This window comes from Megascapheus bottae, chromosome 2 (genome assembly GCF_031878675.1).
Source record: "Megascapheus bottae isolate mThoBot1 chromosome 2, mThoBot2.hap1, whole genome shotgun sequence".
Lineage (NCBI taxonomy): Eukaryota > Metazoa > Chordata > Mammalia > Rodentia > Geomyidae > Megascapheus > Megascapheus bottae.
In genome coordinates, this window is record NC_143510.1 from 31,668,648 (window position 1) to 31,695,347 (window position 26,700).

The 26,700-nt window shown below is 39.0% G+C and overlaps 1 protein-coding gene across 1 annotated transcript in view; it reads right to left on the reverse strand.

Moving 5' to 3' along the window:
- Positions 1–10,104: 10,104 nt before the first annotated feature.
- Positions 10,105–26,700, reverse strand: part of LOC150066643 (cadherin-related family member 3-like) — a 54,806-nt gene continuing 38,210 nt past the window's right edge. Inside the window, exons 12-19 of the mRNA XM_090355384.1 lie at positions 26,258–26,490; positions 21,209–21,380; positions 19,500–19,741; positions 17,849–18,042; positions 16,425–16,444; positions 16,260–16,321; positions 14,871–14,919; positions 10,105–10,548 (exon numbers count right to left, since the gene is read on the reverse strand). Coding sequence (XP_090211510.1) covers positions 10,400–10,548; positions 14,871–14,919; positions 16,260–16,321; positions 16,425–16,444; positions 17,849–18,042; positions 19,500–19,741; positions 21,209–21,380; positions 26,258–26,490 — 1,121 coding nt within the window. The 3' untranslated portion in view covers positions 10,105–10,399. The remainder of the gene's footprint in view (positions 10,549–14,870; positions 14,920–16,259; positions 16,322–16,424; positions 16,445–17,848; positions 18,043–19,499; positions 19,742–21,208; positions 21,381–26,257; positions 26,491–26,700) is intronic.

Genomic DNA, 26,700 nt, shown 5'->3' on the forward strand with positions numbered 1-26,700 from the left:
CCTTTCCAGGGATAGCACTTCTTTGGAATGGTACTAACTTTTTTTTTTAAGAGGAAAGTAGGAATAATAAAAAGAAATATCCCTTTTGTGATTTTGTAAGGCACGCTGGTGTTACTTCTCATTTGGTTATGTAAGCCCCTGTTTGAACTATGTGGTTTTTGACTATAGTTTTCTATCTTTACTGTTCCCTGGACTCTTCTCCAGCTCACCCCGCGATTAGCTGCTAGATTCATTTCCAGTTGCTTTCTTCTCAGACATGTAATTGCTGCTTTAATAATTAAACTTCAAAGCCCAGCTGACCCTCAATTCCTTGGGGCCAGGGCCTATATTGCTGAAAGCTACTGAAGTAAGAGGAGTAAAAAGCTCTTCAGAAACTCACAAAGGTGTGAGTTGTTTAAAAACCAACACAAACTTTTGGATTTAGTGGGAGCCATTTCTATTAAAATCATAGAACCTTTCAAAAAGCTTATATAATATGAATGATTCTTGAGGCCTGAGGTGCTAAAGGACTTTAGTCATTTCTTAGGTGGGAGTTAGTGTTTGAAGTGAACACAGAATACAAAAATGGTGCGGAGTCAAAGTTACACTTGAAAACCCTTTAAATCAACAATGAAGTGTCAAGGAAACAAGACTTTGTATATACTCCAGGTTTCTCAGTAAATCCTAAAAGCTAAGAAGTCATTTCCTCCCTCCTTGTGTTGTAGGGGTCACCTAGTTTCCAGTTTCACAGCCAATGAAGCAGTTGACTTACTGGTCTGACTTCCATCTTAAGTGGTTGGGTTACTGTGAACGATGGGCTTACTGGACGACCCTGATGTCATCTGCTTCCCCTAAAATGTCTTATCTTAAATGACTATAGATAAACCACATTGAAAAATACAATTTTTCCCCATGTGTCCTCCAAAGTAGGATCCTAGATTTCTTTTGCATGCAAGTTCATTTGTCACCATCCTAGTGCCTTTGGCATTGCTGGGACACCATGCTTTCCCAGGCCTTTGCTGGATGCTCTGTGCAGTGACTCAGCAAAGATCCAGAGAAGGGCACCAGTAAAATTGCAAGGAAAAGGAATTCAAGTGAGGTGCAGTCATTCGGAGTGAATTAAATGGGGGAAGAAATGGAGTGATATAAGTATCAATATTCTCAGTGATCCTGAGAGGGTCCCCTCCCCCCCGACCATATCTTCATACAACACACACAGAATGCACAGAAGAGGAAAACAGATGTTCTGTTCTCAGAAGGCAAAGCCCAGTCTTATGGGATTCAAACTCTAGAGCAGGCAATTTGATCCACACACATATGTGCCTTATACATGCTCGGATCCATAACAAGTACAAATCTTGTCTCAGTACACCAAAGAGGGCACCTAGATGCAGGTGGAAATATCCTTAGCACTGCAGCCATGTGCAGCTCTTAGCCCCATTGGAAATCCTATAGATTACTGTGTATTGTGTAAACGACATTTGCTGGCTCTATGCTGAATTCGGTCTTAGATGTCATTTCCAAACTCTGGCACAGCCATTAGATGAGGACTGGATATTTCTTTCAGATACGGGCCTTCAGTTTCTCCAGGAGCAGAGGGGAAATGAGTCAGTGTTAGCCCACAATCCCTAGATTTGTGGAGAAGTGATTGGGGGGCAGAGCAGGGGTCTATAGCAGGTGAGAGGCAGTGTGGGGGCAGTTCTCCTTTCCTAGCCTTTCTTTAGTCCTTTCAAAAATCAGACAGCCCAGCATCCCCAGCTAACTTCTTTATAATCCTAACTACTTACTCAGGAGGCTAAGACCTGAGCATTGCAGTTCCAAATCAAACCCCAAAGCAGAAGAGTCCCTGAGATTCTTATTTTAATCAACCACTAAAAAGGCAGAAGTGGAGCTGTGGCTCAAGTAGTAGAATGCTACTCTTGACCAGAAAAGGCTAAGGGACATCACTCAAGCACTGAATTCAAGCCCCAGTACCAACATACATAGAAAGAAAGAAGGAAAGAAAGAGAGAGAGGGAAAAAAAGAGAGAGAAAGAAAGAAAAAGAGAAAGAAAAAAGAGAAAGAAGAAAGGGGAAAAAAGAACGAGAAAAAGAAAGCAAAAGGAAATCATACTGATTTCTTTGAAAGCAAGGGAATACCAAACCAAAGGTTAGTGGGTGGGGAAGGAAACAAAAATTCAGAAGAGGCCTAAATACACAAGTAGAACAGAGAATTGGGAAAATGAATCTCAATACCGTAGTATTTTTCCTACAAAATGTCTCTTTCAAATATAACCTATAAGAACGCACTTTGGGGATTACTTTTCAAGGTGTTAATTACAGTAAGATAGGAAGATTTAGCAATCATTTTGGTCGATTTATGCTTTTCCTCCTTTTGGATAAAGTAGATGCTGGGGATCAAACTCTGGGCCTTATGAATACCAAGCAAATACTTTACCACTGAGCTACATCCCAATCCTTGTCTTATTGAGCCAGATCTCACTATGTGTCCCAGGATGCTACAAACTCATGTGTAGCCCAGGTTGGTCTTGATCTCATGATTCTCCTATTTCCACCTCCCAAAAGCTCAATTCCAAGGTGTGCTACCCCATCCAGATGACCTACAATTGTATATGTTGTTCAGCGGGTATTTATTACTTGTATAAAAAGGTAGCAACTTGCACCGAATTGGACAAAAAGCAGCAGTGGTACTCAGTAGAAAAAAAAAATGAACTATACAACTTGTGGGTGGGGATGGGAGGAAAGAGCAAAGGAGGGGGTAACTGTTCAGAAACAAATGCACTCATTACCTGACTGACTTGACTGTAACCCCTCTACACACCTCTTCTATAACCACAGTTAAAAAAAAAAAAGTAGCAAGTAGATTTTTTTTTGCCAGTCCTGGGCTTGAGTTCGGGGCCTGAGCACTGTCCTTGGACTTTCTCAAGGCTAGCACTCTACCACTTCAGCCTCAGCACCACTTCCAGCTTTTTTTGCTATGTATATGGGGTACTGAGGAATTGAACCCGGGCCTTCGTGCATGCTAGGCAAGCACTCTACCACTAGGCCAAACTCCCGGCCCCGCAAGTGGATATTTAAAGTAAACAAGACTGTCTCCATGCCTTGACTCACATCCCAAACATTCCAACAAGTTTCAAGTGCTAATTATTTCTGGAAGTTTCCAAGAAGCAAGCTGCTTATCTTTTTAGTAAAGGATTTTGACCCCTTCAAGTTCAAGTTAGTCCCAGGGACTGAAGCTCAGTCTACAGGAGGCCCTGCCAGCATGAGGAAGGCAGCTTCCCCAGAGTGTAAACAAGATCCATCACCCACCCCCGGGCAGCCAGGACTCAAAGGCTTCCTCCCTAAGAAACAGGTGTGCCAGTGGTTGGCTGGCTTTTGCCAGCTGCCTGCATGCTTGTTAGAGATTCAACCTTGTTAACGAAGAGACTGGGGAATCCGATTGGCTGAAAAAGAAGGTACAAAAATTCAAGGAGCTGTTGCTCGTTTTCCTAGAGAGCAGTTTAGGTCCAAATATTTGGCCCATTAAAAAAAAAAAACTGAGTGTTTCAAAACAGGTTAAGAATTTAGTTTTCCTTACCTGAAGAGGAAGAACTTATTCTAGTTTCTCAACTAGGAGATTTTTGTCCTGACTTTGTCATCTGGAAGACGTTTAGCTAATTCAGCAGACAGGTTAGGCTATAAGTAGTGAAGGAATGCTGTTCAACATCCAAGGACTCAGAGAATCACTGACTATGACAAGTCATGCCAATTATTCCAGTTACTTGGAAAGCATAAATAGGAGGACTGCAGTCCAGGAAGGTCCACAAAAAAGCAAGATTCTATTCAAAACGTAAACAACAACAAATACAAGAAAAGGCAGAGGAACATGGTTCAAGGGGTAGAGTGCCTTCTTAGCAAGCACAAGCCTCTGAGTTTGTTCTTTATTACCACATACACCAGTGTCAATAGAGTGAAAAACCCTGGAGCAATGGCAAATTATTATTTTTTATTTTTTGTTGGCCATGGGACTTAAACAGAGGGGCTGGGTGCTATTCTTGAGCATTTTTATTCAAGGCTAGTGCTCTACCACTTTGAGCCATAGCTCCACTTCTGGTTTGGGGTAGTTATTTGGAGATAAGAGTCTCACAGACTTTCCTGCCCAGGCTGGCTTTGAACCACAATCCTAGCCTCCTAAATAGCTAGGATTATAGTAGTGAGCCACCAGTGCCCAGCTCAGAAATGACTTTGATACTTTTAAGAAAGGCAATCCCCTCCCACCATAACTGATTCAAATACCTGATACCCAGCTCTAATCTCCATGACCAAGAGGCCAAAAGAAATTCTTTGAATGTTCTGCATGTCTTGAATCTACCACCTATCAAGGAGCATTCGCCTTGGAACACGTATGGAAAATGAACTATTTCGGCAGGCCAGATCCACTCTAGTCTAGTGATTTCCAGTTTGGGCATGAGATATTTGTGAGTGACTCACACCTGTGAACAGAATAGCTAAGCTGTGGGATTGGAGCATGGGAGAACATGAAAACACAAAACCTCCACCTACCTGGAGGGGAGTTCTGGAGCCAGAGCTCTAGATTGAGCTGTCTGATAGTATTCCAGAAGAGATGAGTATTTCTAATCTCCCCCCATCACCCACCTGGCTCAGGAATTAGGTATAGGCTATGCCCCAACTTTCAGTTAGGAGTGCCTGACAGCTGAGCCTGATCTTCAAGGTGCTGGCAGCTAGACTGTTAACTATGGTCCTTGAAGCCGTCTTGCAAGTCTTTCCTTAAGGAAATCTGAATTGCCTATCTAGTGGCATAGATGGATCCATACTCAGAGGAAAGGTATTCAACAACCCAATGGCAGTCTGTTATGTGAAACATGTAGATAAGCAGTGTCTGTGTCAGGTTATTTGTCAACTTTTTGTTAGAACCAGGGCCCTGGGTAAGGCTTCGAGTTATAATATGATGACACCAAACATCAATGAGGTCTGGAAGAAAATCATAAAAGCACGTACGATAATGACAAATGGAATCAGTCTGTCTGCCATCTAGTTCACCCTCTTGAGGCTGGAATGAAAGTGGAAACGTTCCTTTGGTCTCTGATAAGAAACTAATTATCCCTCCTTTGTTGGTTTTACATCTACTTAGGCAGTAGTCACTAGATGTCAAACATTTGGCTTGATGCTGGAACATGACAGAAGAATGAGCCATTAAAAATACAGTACTTATCAGACTGACATTTCTTACTTGGTACAGTTAGCTTTTTACCCAGTTAACTACAATCAGGCCATAAACCAAGAATTAGCTTCCATAGCACTAGCTAGCAAAGCCCTGTGTTACAATAGTGAGTTCTTTGTGGCAGAGAATTAGAATCCCAAACTCTTCTCCTAGCATTGGTTTTGTTAAGTCAAAGAAAAAGAAGACCTAATGCCATAATAACACTTTTTTTTTTGCCAGTCTGGGGGCTTGAACTCAGGGCCAGAGCACTGTCCTTGGGCTTTTTTTTTTCCCTCAATGCCAGTGGTCTGCCACTTGAGCCATAGCACCACTTCCAGCTTTTTTCTATGTATATGGTACCAAGGAATCAAACCAGGATCTTTTTGCATGCTGGGCAAGCACTCTACCACTAGGCTAAACTCTCTGCCCTGATAACACTATTTCTACAGTGCTCATGAAAACAACACATGTCTATCTAGAAAGGAGAGAATGAGTGTGATCAAAGGGTGATATGTGTTAGAGGACTTAATGTACCTATCATATGAGGAGTTAGAAGGCTCATACAGATAATAACAGCAATAATACTTTTGAGTGTGGTTACTTGTTTGATAATTAGTTGCTTTTTCAAACATTATAGGCTAAACATCTTGCAAATCGTTTTAGATAAATTGGTTAGGGACTTCCATACTTAGTGGGGTTTTTTAATTATTATTAAACAAATGAGAGAGATAAAGAGTCCAATTGATGGTCTTAATCCTCAAGCCTGACCTAGAATCAAATCTGTTTAGCATCTTTTGAAATGCTGCATAATGTTCTATTAAACACTTTTTAGGCAGGGAGTTTGGCCTAATGGTAGAACGCTTGCCTAGCATGCATGAAGACCTGGGTTCAATTCCTTGGTACCACATACATAGAAAAAAGCCAGAAGTGGTGCTGTGGCTCAAGTGGTAGAGTTCTAGCCTTGAGAAAGTCCAAGGACAGTGTTCAGGCCCTGAGCTCAAGGCCCAGGACTGGCAAAAAAAATCCCCCAAAACCATGAAAAGGGAAGGAAAAGTCTCCCTAAGCCACCCTCTTCTGCACTTCCCTTTAGGATTTTTCTGAAAAGATAGTCACCACCACCATCCATCCATATGAAGTTGAAACATAAACACATGCACACACACATTATTTAATACAAATTCTGCTGTGAGTCAATAGTACCACAGATCTTTCATATCAAGGCATGCCTAATTCACCATATCAAACATTCCATAGCATGTACATGATTTCCCAGCCATTCCCTTATTAATGAATACTTTGATCTTATCATTCTTCTCATATAAACAATGCTACCAGTAGCAACCAGGCAAATAAATCCTATAGATCTTTTATAAACATGTATATATGAATTCTAAGAAAAAAATTACCAAGTTAAAAAACATTTACGGGGCTGGGAATGTGACTTAATGGTAGAGTGCTTACTTAGCATGCATGAAGCCCTGGGTCCTGCTCCTCACTACCACACAAATATGATCCCAGTTGTTTTTGGTTTTGTTTTTGTTTTTTATAAAAAGAGCCTTTACAATACATTGAAAACTTTACAACAAGGAATAGGAGATACACTAGGTTTCCTTGGCACAGGTACAACCTTTCTTAATAAGGACCAAGAAACACAACAAATCAGTGTCTGGATAAACGGGACTGCATTTAACTGCAAAGGACATAGCTAGCAAATTAACTAGAAAGCCTACAGAGTGGGAGAACCATACAGCGAACAAAGGCCTCATATCTAAAATATATCAACAGCTCAAAAAATTGAATCACTCCAAAACTAATCTCCAAAGTAATAACCATCCCATTAAAAGATGGGCCAAAGACTTAGAGAGTCTTCTCTGAAGAAGAAATAAGAATGGCCTATAGACACATGAAGAAATGCTCAACATCTCTGGTCATAAAAGAAATGCAAATCAAAACAACTCTAAGAGTCCATCTCACTCCAGTTAGAATGGCCAGGATCAAGAAATCTAATAATAACAGATGCTGGAGTGGATGTGGCCAGGAGGGATCACTACTACACTGTTGGTGGGAGTGCAAACTCGTTCAACCACTATGGAAAGCAGTATGGCAGTTCCTCAAAAGACTAAACATAGAGCTCCCCTATGACCCAGCAATTCCACTACTTGGCATTTACCCAATCATCCAGAAACAAGGACATACTAAATCCACCAGCACAACAATGTTCATTACAGCACTATTTACCATAGCAAAGATATGGAACCAACCCAGATGTCCTCAGTTGATGAGTGGATCAACAAGATGTGGTATTTATACAAAATGGAATTCTATGCTGCTGTCAGAAAGAAGGACTTCGCCCCATTTGTAAGGAAATGGAAAGACTTAGAAAAAAATCATAGTAAGTGAAGTAAGCCAGACTCAAAGGAACATAGGCTCAATGGTTTCCCTCATTTGTCATAATCAGAAGAAACCTTGGGCTCTTCTAGCAGAGATTTGCAATAGAGCAAAACCTAGATATATAAGGCCATATAGTATGACACTAAATGAAAGGACCTCTAGGATATAGAAACAAAAGCCATATAATAAGTGATTGTTATCCTTAGTATACTATGTAATCTCTCATCTCTTTTGCTGTCCCTTGGTTATCTCATTGTTACAGTATCTCACCTGGTTTCTGATATATTTTATATATGTGTATTTGATTATTTGAAGTCAGATAGGGAAGGGAAGAAAACAAGATGAGGGGTGGGGATGGGGGATAGGGAAATGGGAACCAAGACATGAGAAAGGGTATCAATGTATGTGATGTAATATACCTTCTATCTGGTAATAATGTAACCCTTCTATTAATTACAATAAAATATATGAAAAAAAGAGCCTTTATAAAGTGATTAATGAATGACCTTGAGGAGATTAGCCTGCTTATCATGTAGACCCTAAATCCAAAGAGCTAATATTTTTATAAGTGCAAAGCAAAACACATCAAATAGAAGTTCAATGAACCCCATAAACAAAAGGCCTTAGGTTGAGGAAATTTGACAGAGTGATGAGGAAGAAAGTGCTATGCCGATGGAAATAGAGATCAGCAGGAACAGGCTGCTATCACCAGCAGAAACTGGGAGAGCCAGCAACACAGCCTTCCCTTTAAGCTCTAGAGAGGACACAGCCCACTAACACCTGATCTCAGCTTTCAAGATTGCCAGGGAGCCAGACAATACACTTCTGTTGTTTGAGCACACCCTAAGTTTGCAGTGCAAACTTGGCATGGCAGCCTCAGGAAACGAATGCAATCAATTATTGTTAAATTGGAGCATATCCACACAATAGAAAAGAAGCAAACTGATGGTGCTAGCAACGCAAGTTCAATCCCCGAGCACTCCCAAGAGGCCATGCTCCTCACTTCCCTTCAGAACACTACTCCACTGTTGTCTTCAAGCCAGAAGCTCTTTCTTGGCATGTCTGAATCTGAAATCCCAAACAACCAAACACATTGAAACAGACATGTCTGTGTTGAAAGCAAACACCAACGTACCCACATTTCAGTTTTGGCACAGGAAGATCCAATACAAACTGGTTTAATTATGACTTTGCAAAGAAAGTTAGTGCTTTCTCCCTACCCCCTCACCCGCTGCCAACAACAACAAAAAAAGCACAGGTGGTAGCATATGGAGACTCACTCACACATCTATATCCATCAAATCGTAATTGATCCAGAGAGAGTCTTACTGGAGAGAGGAGAGCACTTTCTCAGACAATCTTTGGTCTTTTCCCTGGTGGGAAATTATCCTGCCATCTGGAAAAAGGTAAAATACACCTTTCACAGACATTAGGAAGCTAATTACCAGCCAATTTTGAGTTAGATTAGCCTAGAACCATGAATCGACCTTTCTTTATTGCTGCATCACAACCCATGGTTCTCTTGGCCCCCAGTTTTAACCTGATAAAAATAAATCCTATTGTACACTGAAAATGAGGCTTGCAGGTTAGATTCTCAATTGTTTTATGTTGCTTTTTACCTGCAAAACCAAGAGAGGAAATACAAGAAGAGTGACTGTATACTTTTACTAGAAGAAACAAACACTGAAAATCCAATGAGAATACTGATGTAAGCCAAGCCAAGCCCACTTTGTAATGGCTCTGGAGACCTACCCTCTCCAGGCAGAGCTAAATACAAAATGAGCCTGTTTATCTTCAGATGTTTTTTCTTCTTGGGAGACCAGGTGTCACACACAATGTGTCTGAACCAGTGCAAAGAAATATGAAACATTTCCAGTATAGTCTAGTTGAGCAGCCTGTGATGTATTTTACTTGACATGAGATTTATAAAAGATAAGTCATCGTGAACTTGACTCCATTTGGGACTAACTGTATATGTAGCCTCTCTATTAGTAGTAGGTCTGATATCCTACCTTCATGTCTCTTCTGATATCAAGGAGGAAAATGATCGGGGATTCCATGTGCATCCTAAGACTTAATTTGTCTAAGGGCCTATATCTCCAAAGACTTCATTCCTTGATAAGTTACTAATTAAGATTTTTAGATGTTCATTCTCCCTAGAGCTATTTAAAAAGAAAATGAACAGCACGATCTTTTGTGCTTCTGGAAAATTCTGCATTTTTTATGACTACCAGAAATAAAATGTCCTTTCCTAAAAACAATTCCCATGGGGAAATATGGAGGAAAATGATGCAAGAGCTGGCATAGATTATGCTGTGTGGTACTCATAATCTGACTTGTTGAACTGAACCCCCTTTGTACACCTACTTAAAAATTTTAAAAGTACATAAAATGCTTCCCATTTTTGTTCAGTGCTGTGTAATAGAATAAACAGTCTAAATTAAAGGCAAGAGATGTACATGCATATGCATATATTCATTTATTTATCAACTAGATATGAAAGCCCCACTCTGTGTCAAAACATGTTTGGGGCCTACAGCAGTGAGCAAAACAAAGTCTCTGACTTACAGAAGTATACACTGAAGTGAGCAAAGTAAGACAAAGAATGAAAAAAATTAGTCTTCAATGTTCAGCAAAATACTTCAGTGACTCAAAGTTGACAACTCTTGCTGAATTCTGTCAGATGCCTTGAGAGGGAAGATTGCAGAACGCTATCAACACAAAGTAGCTGACCTCAAGTCTCCAATTTAATTTCAAATAGCCAAGCAAAAAACTACCTACAACAGGTCACACAAACAAAAATACTGTCATTTAGAGATGGTAGAAAATGCTATCCTTGTGTAGGAATTTTTAAGGATGCCAACTCCTCAAAAGGATAAGTTCTTTGCAAGGAATAGATGCTGGACTCCTGATGCCTGGGGGTTTTCTTCCACTTTCTGGCCCCTGTTCGGCTGTTGTATTCATACACATTCCCAGAGACTATGAGAAAGAAAACACAAGATACAGAGAAACTGAATTGTAGCAAACTTGGAAAGCATTTATTCATTGTACCAAGTGTTTACTGAATATTTCTTCCAATAATGAGACTAACATCTCAAAACTTGTTCTAGATCAACATCAGAAGCAAAAAGAAATAGTATATGATTTTGTGAGAATTAAAAATCATCCTTTCTGGAGAATTTTTTTGGAAAGCAACAATACTAGATTTTGACTATCAAACTGATTAGAACTATGTAACATGTTATAGAACTAGATACAGGGGCCTTTTTTTTTTCTTTTTTTCTTTTTTTCGCCAGTCCTGGGCTTAAGCTCAGGGCCTGAGCACTGTCCTTGGATTTTTCTCAAGGCTAGAGCTCTACCACTTGAGCCTCAGCACCACTTCTGGCTTTTTCTAAGTATGTGGTACCAAGGAATCGAACCCGGGTCTTCATGCATGCTAGGCAAGCACTGTACCACTAGGCCAAACTCCCAACCCCAAGGGGCCTTTTTTTTTTTAAGTATATGTGAAAAAAATAAATCTGAGTAAAGCTCATAGGTTGAATTACACTAATATCAATTTCCTGGCTTGGATAATTCATGATAGTTATGAAAAATGTTATCTTTAGGAAAAGCTTGGAGACCCTATACTTCTTTTAATTTTTGGAAGTTTTTAGTTGTTTGACTTTTTCTTAAAAAATTAAAAATTAGTTCCCTCAACCTCAAGAGAATTGCCCCAGAAATAATCATAGAAATAGTAAGAGTAATATACTAGGAAGATAGGTCCTGATAGAGTTAGCCAATTATTGCCTAGGTGACTAGGATATAATTAACAAATAAAAATTGGAGCTGTCATGATAACAGTACTTCCTATATGCCAGCTCCAGTTAACATGCTTTGAGGAGTGTGTACGTAGTATTACCTACAATGGAGAAATGAGAGCATTGAGAGGCAGTTGCAATACCATAGCATCTATAAGTGGTTGATCTAGATTTGAACCCAGGCAGTCCAGCTGCAGAGCCCTTAAATATCAACCAGCTAAGGTACTATATCCTATTTCATGGAGAGCAAAATACTCCTATGCGTTAAATTGCAAGCCCTGCAGAATATTTAATATGTGATGGTATGGCCCAGCATAGCTAGCTAACTTTTTTTTTCAGTTTGAAATGTTCCTAGCTGGGTGCTGTGGTGTCTCAAGCCTGTAATCCTAGCCACTTGGGAGGGTGAGATCTAAGGATTGGGGTTCAAAGACAACCTGGGTAGAAAAGTCTGTGAGACTCATCTCCATTTAATCAACAAAAAGCCAGACAAAGAGCTGTGGTAAAGAAAGCTAAGCAATAGCACCAGATCTTGAGTTTAAGCCCCGGTACCATTACATGCCCACACATACAAGCACATACACATACAAAAATTGTTCCTTCTTTTGAGGATCATGCGAAACTTTACTGAGCTGAACTAACTCCCCCAAATCCATTCATTGAAAGGTGATTCTTTTTCTGGGGGATGGGCTATCGTGGACAACATAGAGCACTAAAGGTCCTCTTTCTCTGCCAACATAGTAAGCCATCATTCAGTGGTTTATATTGGACCTTGAGAATGAATCACTGACTCACACATCAAGCATCCATGCTCAAAATAAGCAGTCAGTAGCTATGTCACTGAACTGAGGAGATTTAAATGAATAGGTCAAACACTAAATCAGTAGAAAGTGGTAACGATAATTCATGGTCTCTCTTAAGTACCTGTGCCGTTTTTATTAGAAAATCCTACATCTCAGTCTTTGGTGAACTACTTCTTTTTACTAGTCATCGGTTGGCAAGAAGAGTTATGAGTCCTGTTAAAAATGAGAAGTTCCTTTGTTGGATTTCCTGGATTCCAATTGTGAGTCTTAACTCATACAGAACTATGATTCTGAGAAAATGACTTGTCACCCTTTCATTTATAAAATGAAAGTAATACTAGTATCCACTTCATAAATAACTCTGAATGCATGTTTACCATCTTAAGAATTCAACAAATGTTTGTTGTAATTTGATATTAGAAATATCTCTAAACTATCTTGTCATGAGCCTGAACCTGCACATATAAAGAGAATTTTGCGTGCAAAGAATAATAATGTTAAAATTAAATCAGGCATGTAGTGTTAGTGTATTATTCAAAATGACCAAAAGGTGAAGCAACTTTGGCCACACCAATGGATGACCCATTAAACTGAATGTGATTTATACATATGATAGAATATTATTCAGCCTTAAAATTGGAAGGCAATTCTGGCACTTGGCTATAACATGAATGAACTCTATGACATATGAGGTAGAATGAGCAAGTTACAGAAGGGCAAATATTGTATGATTCTATTTCTAGGAAGTATGTAGGTGGGTCATTCATACAGGTAGAAGTAGAAAGGTGGGGGCCAGAGGCTGAGTGGAGTTGGAGTATGAGTTATTGTTCAATGGGAATCAAATTTTGGAAGATAATCAGATCAAAAGGTTCTGAAGATCAGGAATAGTAATGGTGACAAGGCAAGATAAATATACTTTCGTTTTGTTTTTTTTTTTTGGTGGGTGGTGGGGTTTGAACTCTGCACCTGGGCACTGTCCCTGAGCTCTTCAGCTCAAGACTACTGCCCTACCCCTGAGCCATAGCCCCACCAAGATAAATATACTTAATGCTACAGAAGTATATAGATTTTAAAATGGTTAATAGAGAAGTTGACTTTTTATTATGTATTTAATATACTAAAAAATTAAATAGGCTAATAACTGTTAAGTGCTGACAACAAGTCTGGTTCATGGCAAATATTAAATATTTATTTATGAAGTATATACCCTTTCCTAATGTTAGAGGGAGACCTGCTATGTAAAATATCTAATTAACCCTGTAAAGAAACTACATGGAAACATGAGAAGGGGTATCAATGTGCAAGAAATAATGTACCTACTACCTGCCGAATGTAACTGTAACCCCTCTATACATCATCACAACAATAAAATAAAATCAACTACATGAAGAGGCCAAGAGATTACATGAGACAAAGAGGATGCAAATGAGCCCAACCTACAATTCTCATCCCCTTCAATGCTTCTGAGGGAAGCATTTTGAACCCACCAGACTAGACCACACTAGACCAGCTGTCTATGATCAAGAAATCTAATAACAGATGCTGGTGGGGATGTGGCCAGGAGGGATCACTATTACTCTGTTGGTGGGAGTGCAAACTTGTTCAACCACTATGGAAAGCAGTATGGCAGTTCCTCAAAAGACTAAACATAGAGCTCCCATATGACCCAGCAATTCCACTACTTGGCATTTACCCAGATGCCCCTCAGTTAACGATTGGATCAAAAAGATGTGGTATTTATACACAATGGAATTCTATGCTGATGTCAGAAAGAACAACATTGCCCCATTTGTAAGGAAATGGAAAGACTTAGAAAAAATCATGTTAAGTGAAGTAAGCCAGACTCAAAGGAACATAGGCTCAATGGTTTCCCTCATTTGTCATAATCAGTAGAAACCTTGGGCTCTCCTAGCAGAGATTTACAATAGAACAAAACCTAGATATATAAGGCCATATAGTATGACACTAAATGAAAGGACTTCTAGGTATAGAAACAAAAGCCATATGAGTGATTGTTGTCCTTAATGCACTATGTTATCTCTCATCTCTTTTGCTGTCCCTTGGTTATCTCATTGTTACAGTATTTTACCTTGTTATCTGATATATTGTATATATATGCATATTTGGTTATTTGAAATAGGATAGGGAAGGGGGGAAAACAAGATGAGGGGTGGGATGGGGGGATGGAAATGGGGACCAAAACATGAGAAAGGGTATCAATGTTTGTGAAGCAGTGCACCTTCTATCTAGTGAATAAGTAGTGCACCTTCTATCTAGTGAATATAATGTAATTCTTCTATTAATTACAATAAAAATTATATGAACAAATAAACTACTCAGGAAAAAAAGATGGTGATTCCTCTAATTAGGTCTTAGGGCATTTTGGTTCACTCCAGATATCAATCAAGAGCAACTATATATTTGCTATGCAAAACCCAGTTAAAATTGAACTGCATCTACAAGTGGGCAGATTGCTTTCTTTGGTGATGATGTGAACACCCAACTTTTTTTGAAGCTATAGAATTTCAGCAACTTGGGACCTTGGTGATTGTAACATGCCCCAAGGATTAGTGGCTCTTGATGAGTCAATTGACTTTTTCATATGGTCCCCTGAATCTTTCATATGATCTGCCTGGTTCTAAAACGATTTCCTTTAGGGAAAGTATCCTAAGTAATTTGTTTAGTTGGGTATCAAGTACCATACCTGGATCAATGGCCTCTCCATTAAACACAGTCTCATACACAATGGTTTCCTTTGAAATAGAGCACAATATCAACAATTAAGTCAGCTGTAAAATAGATTTTTGACATGTGTTGAATACGTCAAACAGATCACTTCTTATAAGTTCCTCCACCTTTCTGTAGAGACTATGGAGCCTAGAACCAGAAACTTCCTACTATTCTTTTCTCAATCTGGTTTCCCCACTTCTCTCTGCCTGCCATAACCTCTGATAATGCAGGTCCAATTGTTTTTCTGATGTGAAGTCTATTATCTTGCATAAGAGACATTATAGGATGAATTGCATCTCATTTCCCGAAATCATCAGTTGAAATTCTAACCCCACAGAACCTCAGAACAACATTATGTTTAAAGAGACACTGGAAGTAATAATACCGGATGGTATAGTGCCTGCCTGTGAGCAAGCATCATCAGGCCTTGAGTTGAAGTCTTGATTCCCTTCCCCTGAAAGATGAAAGGACTAATGCAAGTAAAATTAGGTCACATGGATGGGCTTTGATCCAACATGACTAATGAATGTGAGATTAGGGCACTGGATACAGACTTCCATCACAGACAATGTGAAAGCACAACACGAAGGCAGTTATCTGTACACATGCTGAGCTTGGCTCTCCAGCATCCAAATCTATGAGAAATAAATCTCTGTTGTTTCAAGCACTCCATCTCTGTAGTATATTGCTACGATGACACTATTAAATTAATACAGATTATGTGAGATCAGCTTTCTAAAGGGACAAACAGGGAAAGGAAGCACAGGAAAAGATTCTGATGAGTCAATCGGGACTCTGGTAGTGCAATCTTGGCATCTGGGGGACAAGTAGAGAGAAAGAGAAAAAGGAGAGATCAAGCCAAAATAATTGTCCTTTCTTGTTCTACCTGAAGAATTATTTTTGGTTGATAATAAATAATACATCACTTGTCCCTGATCCAGCCTTATTCTGTACCCAATATCTATGTGAATTACTCAGAACTAAGCCTCCTCCAATTCAAAGAGGGTTTGCATTCTCTAGTGTATAGGTTTACCACTTGCTTTATAAAAATCTAAGTAATCAGGTCGAACACATGTATAATTTATTCCCAACTACAGTTTTTTTTAATGTTAAATAGTGGTGAATAATGCCAGATTCCTGTTTGTCTAGAGATTTGGGTTTTGCTTATATGTATATATTTTGAGGAAAAATTTTGACTAGCCAAATTCTCAGGTTGAGTTGGAAATGCATATACATTCAGTAGAAACGATGCATTGAGATTATTTAATTTCCTTTCTGTTGGGCACATTTACCATATGTTTTTATGAAGATGTTTTTATTGTGTAGTGCTTTCACTGTAGAGGGTTCACAGAAATCTACTTACTGTTAATACTTCTAGCTTTTTACTTCTGTTTCCTGTGATAGCCTTTTCCTTTTGATTATTTCCTGTTCAAAATAAATTTTAAAAGGCAGGTGTCTGGTAAAAAGTAATTTTTAAAAACCCCCAATTCAAGCATAATCAGGTGATAAGCAATGATCTATATCTTACCTGTAATGTACTTGATTCCTCTGCACAGAAAGAAAATTTTACAAAAATCAGTTTCAGTATGTTAACACATGGTTAAAATACTACTACTACTACTACTACTAATAATAATAATAATAATAATAAACTCAGCCAATATTGCATGACTAAATCACATCTTCCTTACTCCAGGAAAGAAGAAATATAATATGGGAGTAATAACTAGCCTTTATTAACTATCTCCTACCCATCTCACTGCACCAGAAATAGGTTATATTTAGTTAATAGAAATAAATTTTCAGCTTTACTTTCGAATATGCTATGCCCTGAAGAACTATTTTTGGATGACAATGAAGTCAGCTGTATTTTCCTTCCACTTTTTGACCTCTCTGCCCAACTATGGAGAGATTTAAAATAGGTCAACTTTGTGGAGAGGATGCCTGTATTTATTACCAGTCTATATTTATTACTGTTACCTTGTTATTCTCCAACATCAGTCTGTGAAACTGTTTGTCTCACAAATTAGTCTAAAGTATTTTCTCATAGAAAATCTGTTATAGGGGCTGGGAGTTTGGCCTAGTGGTAGAGTGCTTGCCTAGCATCCACGAGATCCCCAAGTGTTTCTGGATATGGTAGGTTTTAGAGTCATTGGTACAAACAAAAACACCACTGAGTTTTGTATCATGAATATTTCATTCATCTAAATCCAACTAATGCAAAAGTCATCAGAGTAAGATTGACAAACATCAATCCAAACTCTTTGTATCAAGGATAGGTGGAGAATCTGGTGACACATGCTTGGGATCCTAGCACTCAGAGGGCTGAGTGAAGGGTCAGCTCAGGTTCCATTGAGCTTATGCCAGTATGAGCAAAAATGAAAAGGACGAAAGGTAGGAGAGTGAGGGAAAAGGAAGGGAAGAAAGAATGGAAGAGAGTATGAGGGAATCAGAGAAGGTGGGTAGGATAGATGAGGGAGGGAGAAAAGGAGGAAGGAAAGGAAGAAGGGTGGAAGAAAGGGAGAGAGAGAGAAAGAAAGAAAAAGTGAAAGAGAGAGGAAGGAAGAAAGGAAGGGAGAAAGGGAGGGAGGAAAGAAAATGTAAATGAAAAAGTTTGAAGGGGTAATACATATCAAGATGCATCATATTCATGAACTGCTTTGTAAAATGGCAAAAAAATCAATACCTATCCTACAAAATTAAGTGAGGGCCAGGGTGGGTTGGAAGTGATGGATGAGAATGTTGGAAGGGATGACATTTAATCAAGATGCTCTGTGATCATAAACTGCTTTGTTGAATGGCAAGTCCTTTGAACAACTACTTAATGATAATAAAAATATTTTCTAAAACTGTAATCCCTCTATACATTACCCCGGCAATAAAATACAGCAACAAATCTATTTTTTAGCAAAAAGTATTTTCTAAGAAGACTAGGAGAAAAAAATCCCATACCTGGGTTTGGATACTTGCTTAGCCATTTTCTGACAACATGCTGTAATGTTTCCATATCTCCAAAGCAGGAAACATACCCAAGAAACAAATCCAGCAAAGAAAATTGCCATGAGAGTGAAGATGAAAGGAATGTACCAGTCACTGGCCTTGAACGTATTGATAGCTGTGTACACAATTGTCAGACCTTTCCTTTGCTGGGAAAATGATTTCAAGCAAACAAAGCATTACACCATGTGTTCAGAGACTACCTACTTACCCACAGTTGCACTGGTCCTAACACAGAGAAGGATGTTGACCCAGGCATGCATGGGTTTTTAAACACCCAGGGTACTGCAGCACTTGAATTGCATGCAATGACTTCTCTGTGATTCTGAACAGATGTTTTCCCACTTTGATCTCCATTTTTTTCATCTATAAACCTCAGAGGTTTATCTGGGTAACCTCTGAAACCCTTTGAGGCTTATTTCCTTATTTCCTACTCTACACACAATAAACCCCTCTGTGCAGCTTGCAAGGAAAATTTGTTCTTGAGAGTTAAGTAGTATAAGAAAATATTTACCACCGTGTTTGCTGCTGGTGATGATGGTGGAACTGAGGTTTGTACATGGGGTCTCCTACTTGCTACAAAAGGCCTCTACTACTCCAGCCACACACCCACCAGTGTTTGGGTTTCTTTGTGGGATTTTTGTTTGTTTTTTTTGCCTTCTTTAGTTATTTTTTCTAGAGAGGACTTCGTGCTCTTTGCCAGGGCTGACATCCTACTGTTATCCTCCTACCTCTGGCCTTCTACATAGCTGAGAGGATGGAAGGAACTACCACGCACACTCAGCTTGGTTTGGGATTGATTGTGTTTTTGTTTTGTCAGCCACAGGGCCTGGACACTGTTCCTGAGCTTTTTCTGCTTAATGTTAACACTTTGAGCCACAATGCCACTTCTTCTTTTCTGGTGGTTAATTGGAGATAAGAGTTTCATGCCTTGGGAAATACTAACTGTAAAACACACATTGAGAAGATGGCCTGGCACATCACAGCTACTCATTATTAACTGTAGCATGGCCACTAGAGAATAATCTTGCTGGGGGCAGTGGTGGTGGTAGCACTAGTGTTTGAACTGGTGTTCACTTCATCAGCCCTCTAGGCAAATGCTCTGCTAAGTTTTAGGTTCAGATAGGATCTTTTTCCGTTGCCTAGGTTATTAGACTTTGATCCTCCTACACCTTCTTTACAAGTAACTAAGATTATGTACATGTGTCACCACATCTAAGAAGACACATGTTTTAAGGAGGGAAATTTGTAGACATTTTTAATTAATAGAACACATTGAGCAGTGAGCTGTTTCAGTGGGCAGGACTTTAGGATCATCCAGATTGTACACAGATGTCTTCAGTACAGCCCAAACAAGTATCACAAATTCTCTCTCCCTCTTTCTCTCCCTCCCCTCCCTGTCACACATCTCACACCTGAACACTGTGGAACAGTGGGTGCTAGTTTAGTGCCTAAGCAGAAAGACACATGAGTAAAAGGCACTGCTGTAATCAGTATTTTAGCCTTTCTGAATGAAACTTGAATTTATAGAATATTCTCCACCCAGAGAAGCAAATTAAACCCTATAACTCTTCTTCTTTTTTTTTTTAACTCTATAACGCTTTACCTCAGCGTTGGTTGGAGGAGGTGGCGTGCTAGCTCTTATCACATAAATATCAATAATAGCAGTGCCTGTCCTGGGCTTGGTAGACTTGCCATATTTCAGATTGTCATCGATAATATGCACCACAAGATGGTACTGCCGTCGCACATCAGCTCCGGATTCAAAGTTAAAAGGATTCTTCACAATTAGTTTTGGTGTATTTGAACCTCGACTGGGGTCAAATCCGAAATGATGGTTCTCATTTCCTTTAAAAGGGGGTAATTTTAAAAGTTATCACTATGTTATAACATTTTGAAAGGGTTTCTCAACCTCCATTACATTGCTATTAAAACATAGTAGACATAAATAAATTTTGTTGTGCTCTGAATTTCTATACTTATACCTGACTTATAAAAATAGAGGAGTTTAAATAGGCAATAAATGCAGTTGTTAAAAAAAATAAAAACTTTAACAGCTAGGACCATGAGTCTGATCTCCATGCAGGAATGGCCAGCAGACTTCACGATATTATACAATTATTCTGCCTAACTGCTTCCTCCTCTTACTCAGAGCAATTTGGTTCCCATGTTCAGTCGGACCACAGGTATCTATTGGGCCCCTACATAGTTGAAGCCTGCCAAATGGTCCAGTAGACATAGTTATGCACATGATGCCCACAGTACCTTTTCTTTATAGAACTTGTTATACAGCAAGGGAAACGATATCAGACTAGTCTTTAAAATGAATTGTCCATGTGTGCTCAACTGCTCTCCACACTTCAAATGACTTGTTTAAATAAACAAGTCTTTATAGAAATCATTAAGTAAGACTTTAGAGAAGTCTCATTTTTATGCCATCTCACAAGACGTGGTAGATTTTCTTTATGGAACTTACTGCCAGTCAGTATTTATAATTACAATTTGTAATTTGTATGATTATTTGGGTACTCTTAGTTTATTTTTTTTAATTTTTTATTGTAATTAATAAAGGGGTTACATGATATTTGCCAGATAGAAGGTGCATTAATTTACATACATTGATACCCTTTCACATGTCTTGGTACCCATTACCCTCCCCCCCACCCCCCACCCATCTTGGTTTTCCCCCCTTCCCTATCAAATTTCAAATAACCAAATACAAATAAATTCAATATATCAGATAAAGTGAGATACTGTAACAATATGAGAGGGTACTCTTAGTTTAATGAACAATAAATGCTGTGAATACAATTCTTTGTTTGTCTTGGCTACTTTCACTGACCCTTTTCTTAACAAGGTAACCAACTCATGTCTTCAGCCTCCAAAGAGGAAAAGATGGTGACTAAAGCTAACATGAACCCATGTAAATCCAACAACAATGCAACTGAGAAGATCGATTCTCATGAGCGGGTATTAAAATCATCAGGAGGAGCCGTGGACACACCCCTCGTCTAGCACCACGGACAGCAGACAGCCTTGTAATCTGTGGAATCTCCCATGCCCACCCAAAGCTTCTCTGTGCCCCCAAAGTATCTGTGAAGTCACTGATACTTCCATGGCAGGAGACAAAACAGTGCATTGGATAGATAGAAGACAAAAAAAAAAAGAGTGCCTTGAGGAAACAATGCTGAAGGTATGAAATAATTCAACCTTTTTAAAAGAGTCCTCTCTAGGGTTGTGCTTTACATCTAGCATGGTAGAGCTGGCATCAATTTGACACATGGTTTGATGAAAAGAAATAATTAAATTACCCACCATAAGCCATCTCAAAACGCATTTCAAAATCTTGTGAATCTCTGTCATGACAGCTTAGGCTGAAGCCATTGACGTTTGTCCCCACAACAACACTGTCAAAAATAACTGCCTTATATAGACGTGGTGTGCAGACAGGTGCTTCGTCATTCTCATCTCCGATGTCAACGGTGACCTGTCAGACATGTGGTGGGGAGAAACATCACATCCACACCATGTGATTGTGCATATGCAAAATCAGAAATAAGCATCTGGATAGAGGTATAAGCTTCAGAAATATTAAATGAGAAGTCTGGAAATTTCCATTTGCAGAAATGATCCTTCAGATTTGGATTCTGGCTGTCAATCAACCAGTCCTGGCTTATTATTCCTGGGTTAGCTGTGACAAGCTGGGTAGCCATTAGAGAGAGCTTTGGGCTCATTAGATGGGTCGCTGTGAAGTCCACCAATTATGCACAGAATAATAAGAGGACAGATGAGGAATGATGTTTCTGCAAACTGTGGTCCCCTGAATACTTTAAATAATTTGTTAACTGACAAGCCTATTCTGGGTGCATTTTTCTGCCTTAGGTAAGGGACTCTTCTGCTCTGATTCTCTCAAGCATAATATTACTTTTGGCAACAGTATGGTTATTCCAATGTATTGCTCTGAACTTAATTATAGGATGTTGTCAAACTTTTCTTAATTAAAATACTATAAACCAGGAAAGTGTGATTTACATGGGGAAAAATGGTAAAAAAAAAAATATCAAGGACTTTAAAATGTCAATGATGGAATGCCAGTCAGCCTAGAAAGGTTATCTTCTCATCTCTCTGATGACTAATAACTTTCTCAGCAACATGTTCTGAAGAGTCCCTGGTGTGCTTACATTTGCAAGTATTATCTGCTTAAATATCTTCTGTAATGTTTTAACTGTACAGTTAAACGCTTAGGAAATTGTTTTTCTTTAAAGTTACTTCTATAGATTGATATCAAGACAATGATTATAGCCTCTATATCAATTTAGTATTTGATAATGTGGGATAACTGACAGGTTAAATGAATGGATTTTAAATAGATTTCTGTGATAGAATACAAAAGGCTCTAGACTTAGATATGAACTAGAAATCTTCATTAAAATTCTAGGCATGCCACTTTGGGGATCTATTTGGTTACAAGCAATTTAATCTTGTTTTGCTCCACTGTAAAAGGGAATCAATCTCTACTCTCCTATGACTATTGAGAGAATAAATTCATCCATTCAATGAATATTAATTGAACACTTACTTCATGCTATGCACTGGCCTAAATACAAAAGCCATAGTGTCAAAACAAAGTCCATGAGCTACAGCAATTAACATTCAACTAAGTCAGGCAAAACAATAAACACATTGACAAATACAGTAGGCACTGTCATAAAGTTATCAATGCTATGTAATTAAGGAGATAGAAAATAGCTAGGGGAATCATCTTAGGAGAAAGCCATTTATCTCTGACCCACTCTTCCTTTTTTAAAAAATCATACTTAAATATTTGTACAAAGAGTTGGCATTCAACAATGGAGTTTATAAATACAATGCACGTTCATCAATGTCATCCCTTTCACCCACATTTTCTTTGGGTTCCCCACTCCTCTAGGTTTGATACATGTCCTTGCAAGTTCAATGTTCTCAACTGAATATGCAGAGCTTGATAGTATAGCTCTGATTTGTATAGATGATGTTTTGCAATGATCTTTTCCTCTTTCCACCTTTACTCATAAAATATGCTCTATGTGTTCCTTCCATGTTGCTTTTTGTCGAACTAGTTTCCCATTTCCTCTTAAGGCTTATTATTCTCCAGTAGACATGGATCATATTTTGCTTATTTCTTCCCTTCAAGATGAATACACAAATTGATTCAAATTTATACCACTTCCCCTGGATCCCAAGAAGCACATGGTTTCATTTGGATGGAGAAATTATTAAAGTGATGTGAGCCATATAGAATGTACAGTATCCTTGAGGCTGGATAGAAGAAAATAAGAAAAAGAGAGCTAGGTAGGAGCTGAGGATAAATAGATACACATGATACCCAGGTTCAGATCTTAGGTACTGTGGATTTTAGAAATGGTCAATACCATTTCTAAAAAAGCTAACTAAGTGTGAGGGAAGTAAGTGGTTCTAAGGAAAAGGTCAGTTGTCCTTTGAAGGCATCACTGTACTTACTGTGTAAAGAGAAGTGTGCAAAGTGTACAAGTGGAGATAGGAACTCTAAAGAAAAGGATTTCAGTGGAGATCGGGTAAGGGAAATTGTGGCAGAGCCAAGGTTATTGTAAAGGTGGGTGAGAAGTGGAATTCTGGATGTATTTTTTACATTTTTATTGTAATTAATAGAAGGGTTACATTATATTCACCGGATAGAAGGTGCATTGCTTAACAATCATTGCTGCCCCTTCTCTCTAGCTGTATTTTGAAAGTAGACCCAGGAATAGTGGCGCATACCTAAAATTCCTGCTGTTCAGGAAGTCAAGACAGGATGATCATGAATTTGAGGCCATCCCAGGCAAAGTTGTCAACACGACTAACTCACATCTAAAGTTTGGGAGGGGAAAAGACAGTGCTGGAAGCTTAGGTGGTGTGGTAAATCACTTACTTGCCTAGAAAAGCTCTGTGCTCAATCTCTGATATCCCTCTTCACATAAAAGCAGTGAAGATGAGAAAATCTACTACAGATTTGGAGATAGGATGTAGAGTGTATGACAATGATTAAGTGACAACCTAAACCTACATCTTTGAGCTGAGAACCTTGGGTAGGTTACTTAACTTTCAAACTTTGGAATAAAATTCTTCCCCCATGATCTGGGTACTGGTAGCTCATACCTGCAGGAGGCTGAGCTCTGAGGAGCACTGATTGAAGCTAGTGCCAGCCCAGGCAGGAAAGTCCATGAGATTCTTAGCTCCAATTGCCACCAACAAACCACACGTGGAGTGTTGTGGCCCAAGTGGTAGAGCACCAGGCTTAAACAAGAAAACTAGGCTCAGTGGCTCATGCCTGCATTCCTAGCTACTCAGGAGGCTGAGATCTGAGGATCAAGGTTCAAACCCAGCCTGGGAACCTGAGACTCTTATCTCCAATTAACCTCTAGAAAATGGGAAGTGGGGTTTGGCCCAAGGGTAAGGAGGTAGCCTTGAGCTGAAGCGATCAGGGACAGTGCCCAGGCCAGGTTCAGGTCCCATGACCTACCAAAAAAAAAAAAAAAAAAAAACCTAAGGACAGTGCCCAGGCCCTGAGGTCAAGTCCCAGGTCCTGCCTGGCACACACACACACACAATCTTCCCTGTGTAAAGAGTATCCGAAAGTACCTCATGAAATGAAATTGTGGATCTAATAGCTAAGAGATATTACACTCTTCCTTAAGTAATGATAATGACAATTGATGATGGTTCCCTACATTACAGAAATAAGAGACCTGTATCTTCATTTTCTAAATTTGAAGGGTAAACTCATTGTATTGTAAGTTTGCCTCTTGCTATAGACTTTTTTAAACTTCTTCTGTGCTCCATTTCCATTTCTGAAGACATATGTGGTATCTTACACTCCATTATAACCTAAGATGTTCTATGTGCAGTAAGTGCCAAATATATATTTATTAAAAGGAAGAATGAATAAACCAGTTCTTGTTCTGTCTTTAGGCAAAACATAAATTCTTTTTTATAAAGGACAGAGTCACTTGAATGTTTGTGCTTTTCATTCAGTCTTTCTCTTTTCAATTGTAATGAGGGATGATAATTGCAAGAGGTGTCATCTTATGCTACTGTGGGAATCCATAAATGTCTAAAGGAAAAACTACCCAGGAACCTAGTATAGAGATCATTCTCATGGGTATCATCCAACTCAGTATCTGTGAAAGTCATTCTAAGTGTTGATATGAATGGGTCTGATGGTTCTCTCATAGGGACACATACAGAAAACTTAATAACTACAGAATCAAGAAATCAGGAGCTCTGTTGGAAAAGAGGGGAATAGAATGTGAGTATCAGGCCAGATGGAGACCTTAGAATTTTTCACTTTTATTCCTGTCTATTCTGCAGTAACAAAATATCTTAGTCACTAGTACATACACCACATAATAAACGCAACAGCATTCTCTCTTAATGTCTTCCAACAGTCCTTATAACAAGTTGAAATACTTAAATGCCCACACTTTCATGCCAAAAAAATTCATCTCAGCTATTTTTTTCTGTAAACATCATCTCTCAATGGGATGCAGCCTGTATTAGAGAAGTGGCCCATATACTTTAGGAGTAACCTCTAGTACACTTTTTTTTTGAAAGTCCTGGGCTTGAGCTCAGGGCCTGAGCACTGTCCTTGGACTTTTCTCAAGGCTAGAGCTCTACCACTTGAGCCTCAGCACCACTTCCAGCTTTTTTTTTCTATGTATGTGGTACCGAGGAATCAAACCCCGGTCTTCAAGTGCATGCTGGGCAAGCACTCAACCACTAGGCCAAACGCTCGGCTCGCCTCTAGTGCATTTCTTTAAAATGGCTATACTTTCCTCATCTGTAGCATAGAAATGATTGTAATAACACTGACTGCCTCGAATATTGGCATGACAATCAACTAAATCCATGTTCATGTTTAATCTTAAAATTAAATGTTCCTTTCCAAATAGCTTTTATAGGTCCTCAATGTGATTATCTAAATACTTTTGAAGAATTAAATTTATTATTTAAAATCTAAATATATCATACTATAAATGTTTATTTTATATGTTATATATTTCTTACTATAGAATGCTTATTATTATATACAACACACACATACATAGAAAGAACTTACAGCAGGAACTGACAAATGGTACTCATAAAATCATATTTGCTGTAATTCTAAATTTATCATGTAAGAATGAGAAGTGGTGAGGCCTTTGTTCTCACCCACGCCTCACACTCCCCAAGTTGACATCTTCAGATGTGATGGCATGCTGAGAGGCAGAAGAAAGTTCTAAACTTAGTCATCTATTGTTCATCACTCCCACTACAGCCAAGAGAATCGATGGTCTCTAGAATATCAACATCTGAGTCTCCACTTACCGTGGTCACTGCTGTGCGAGGATGGACCTTGTCGCAGTCCACTGCTTCCACGGTGAGGTTATACTGCTTCATGGACTCATAGTCTGGCTGTGTGATTAGTTCAATCATTCCAGAGAGAGGGTGAATCCAGAATCTTTGTACCACCTGGGTGTCTCCGCTGGTTATCTTGTAGGTCACACAGTTTGGGGGGTAGTCCTCATCTATGGCAGTCACTCGTCCTACTCTGTGGAAAGCTGCCAATAACATTTTACAAGGTTAATTCTTTTTTTCCATATATTTTTATTGTAATTAATAGAAGGGTTACATTATATTTTCCAGAGAGGTGCATTAATTCACATACATTGATACCCTTTCTCATGTCTTGGTCCCCATTTCCTTCCCTCCCACCCCCACCCCTCATCTTGTTTTCCCCCCTTCCCTATCCAATTTCAAATAGCCAAATA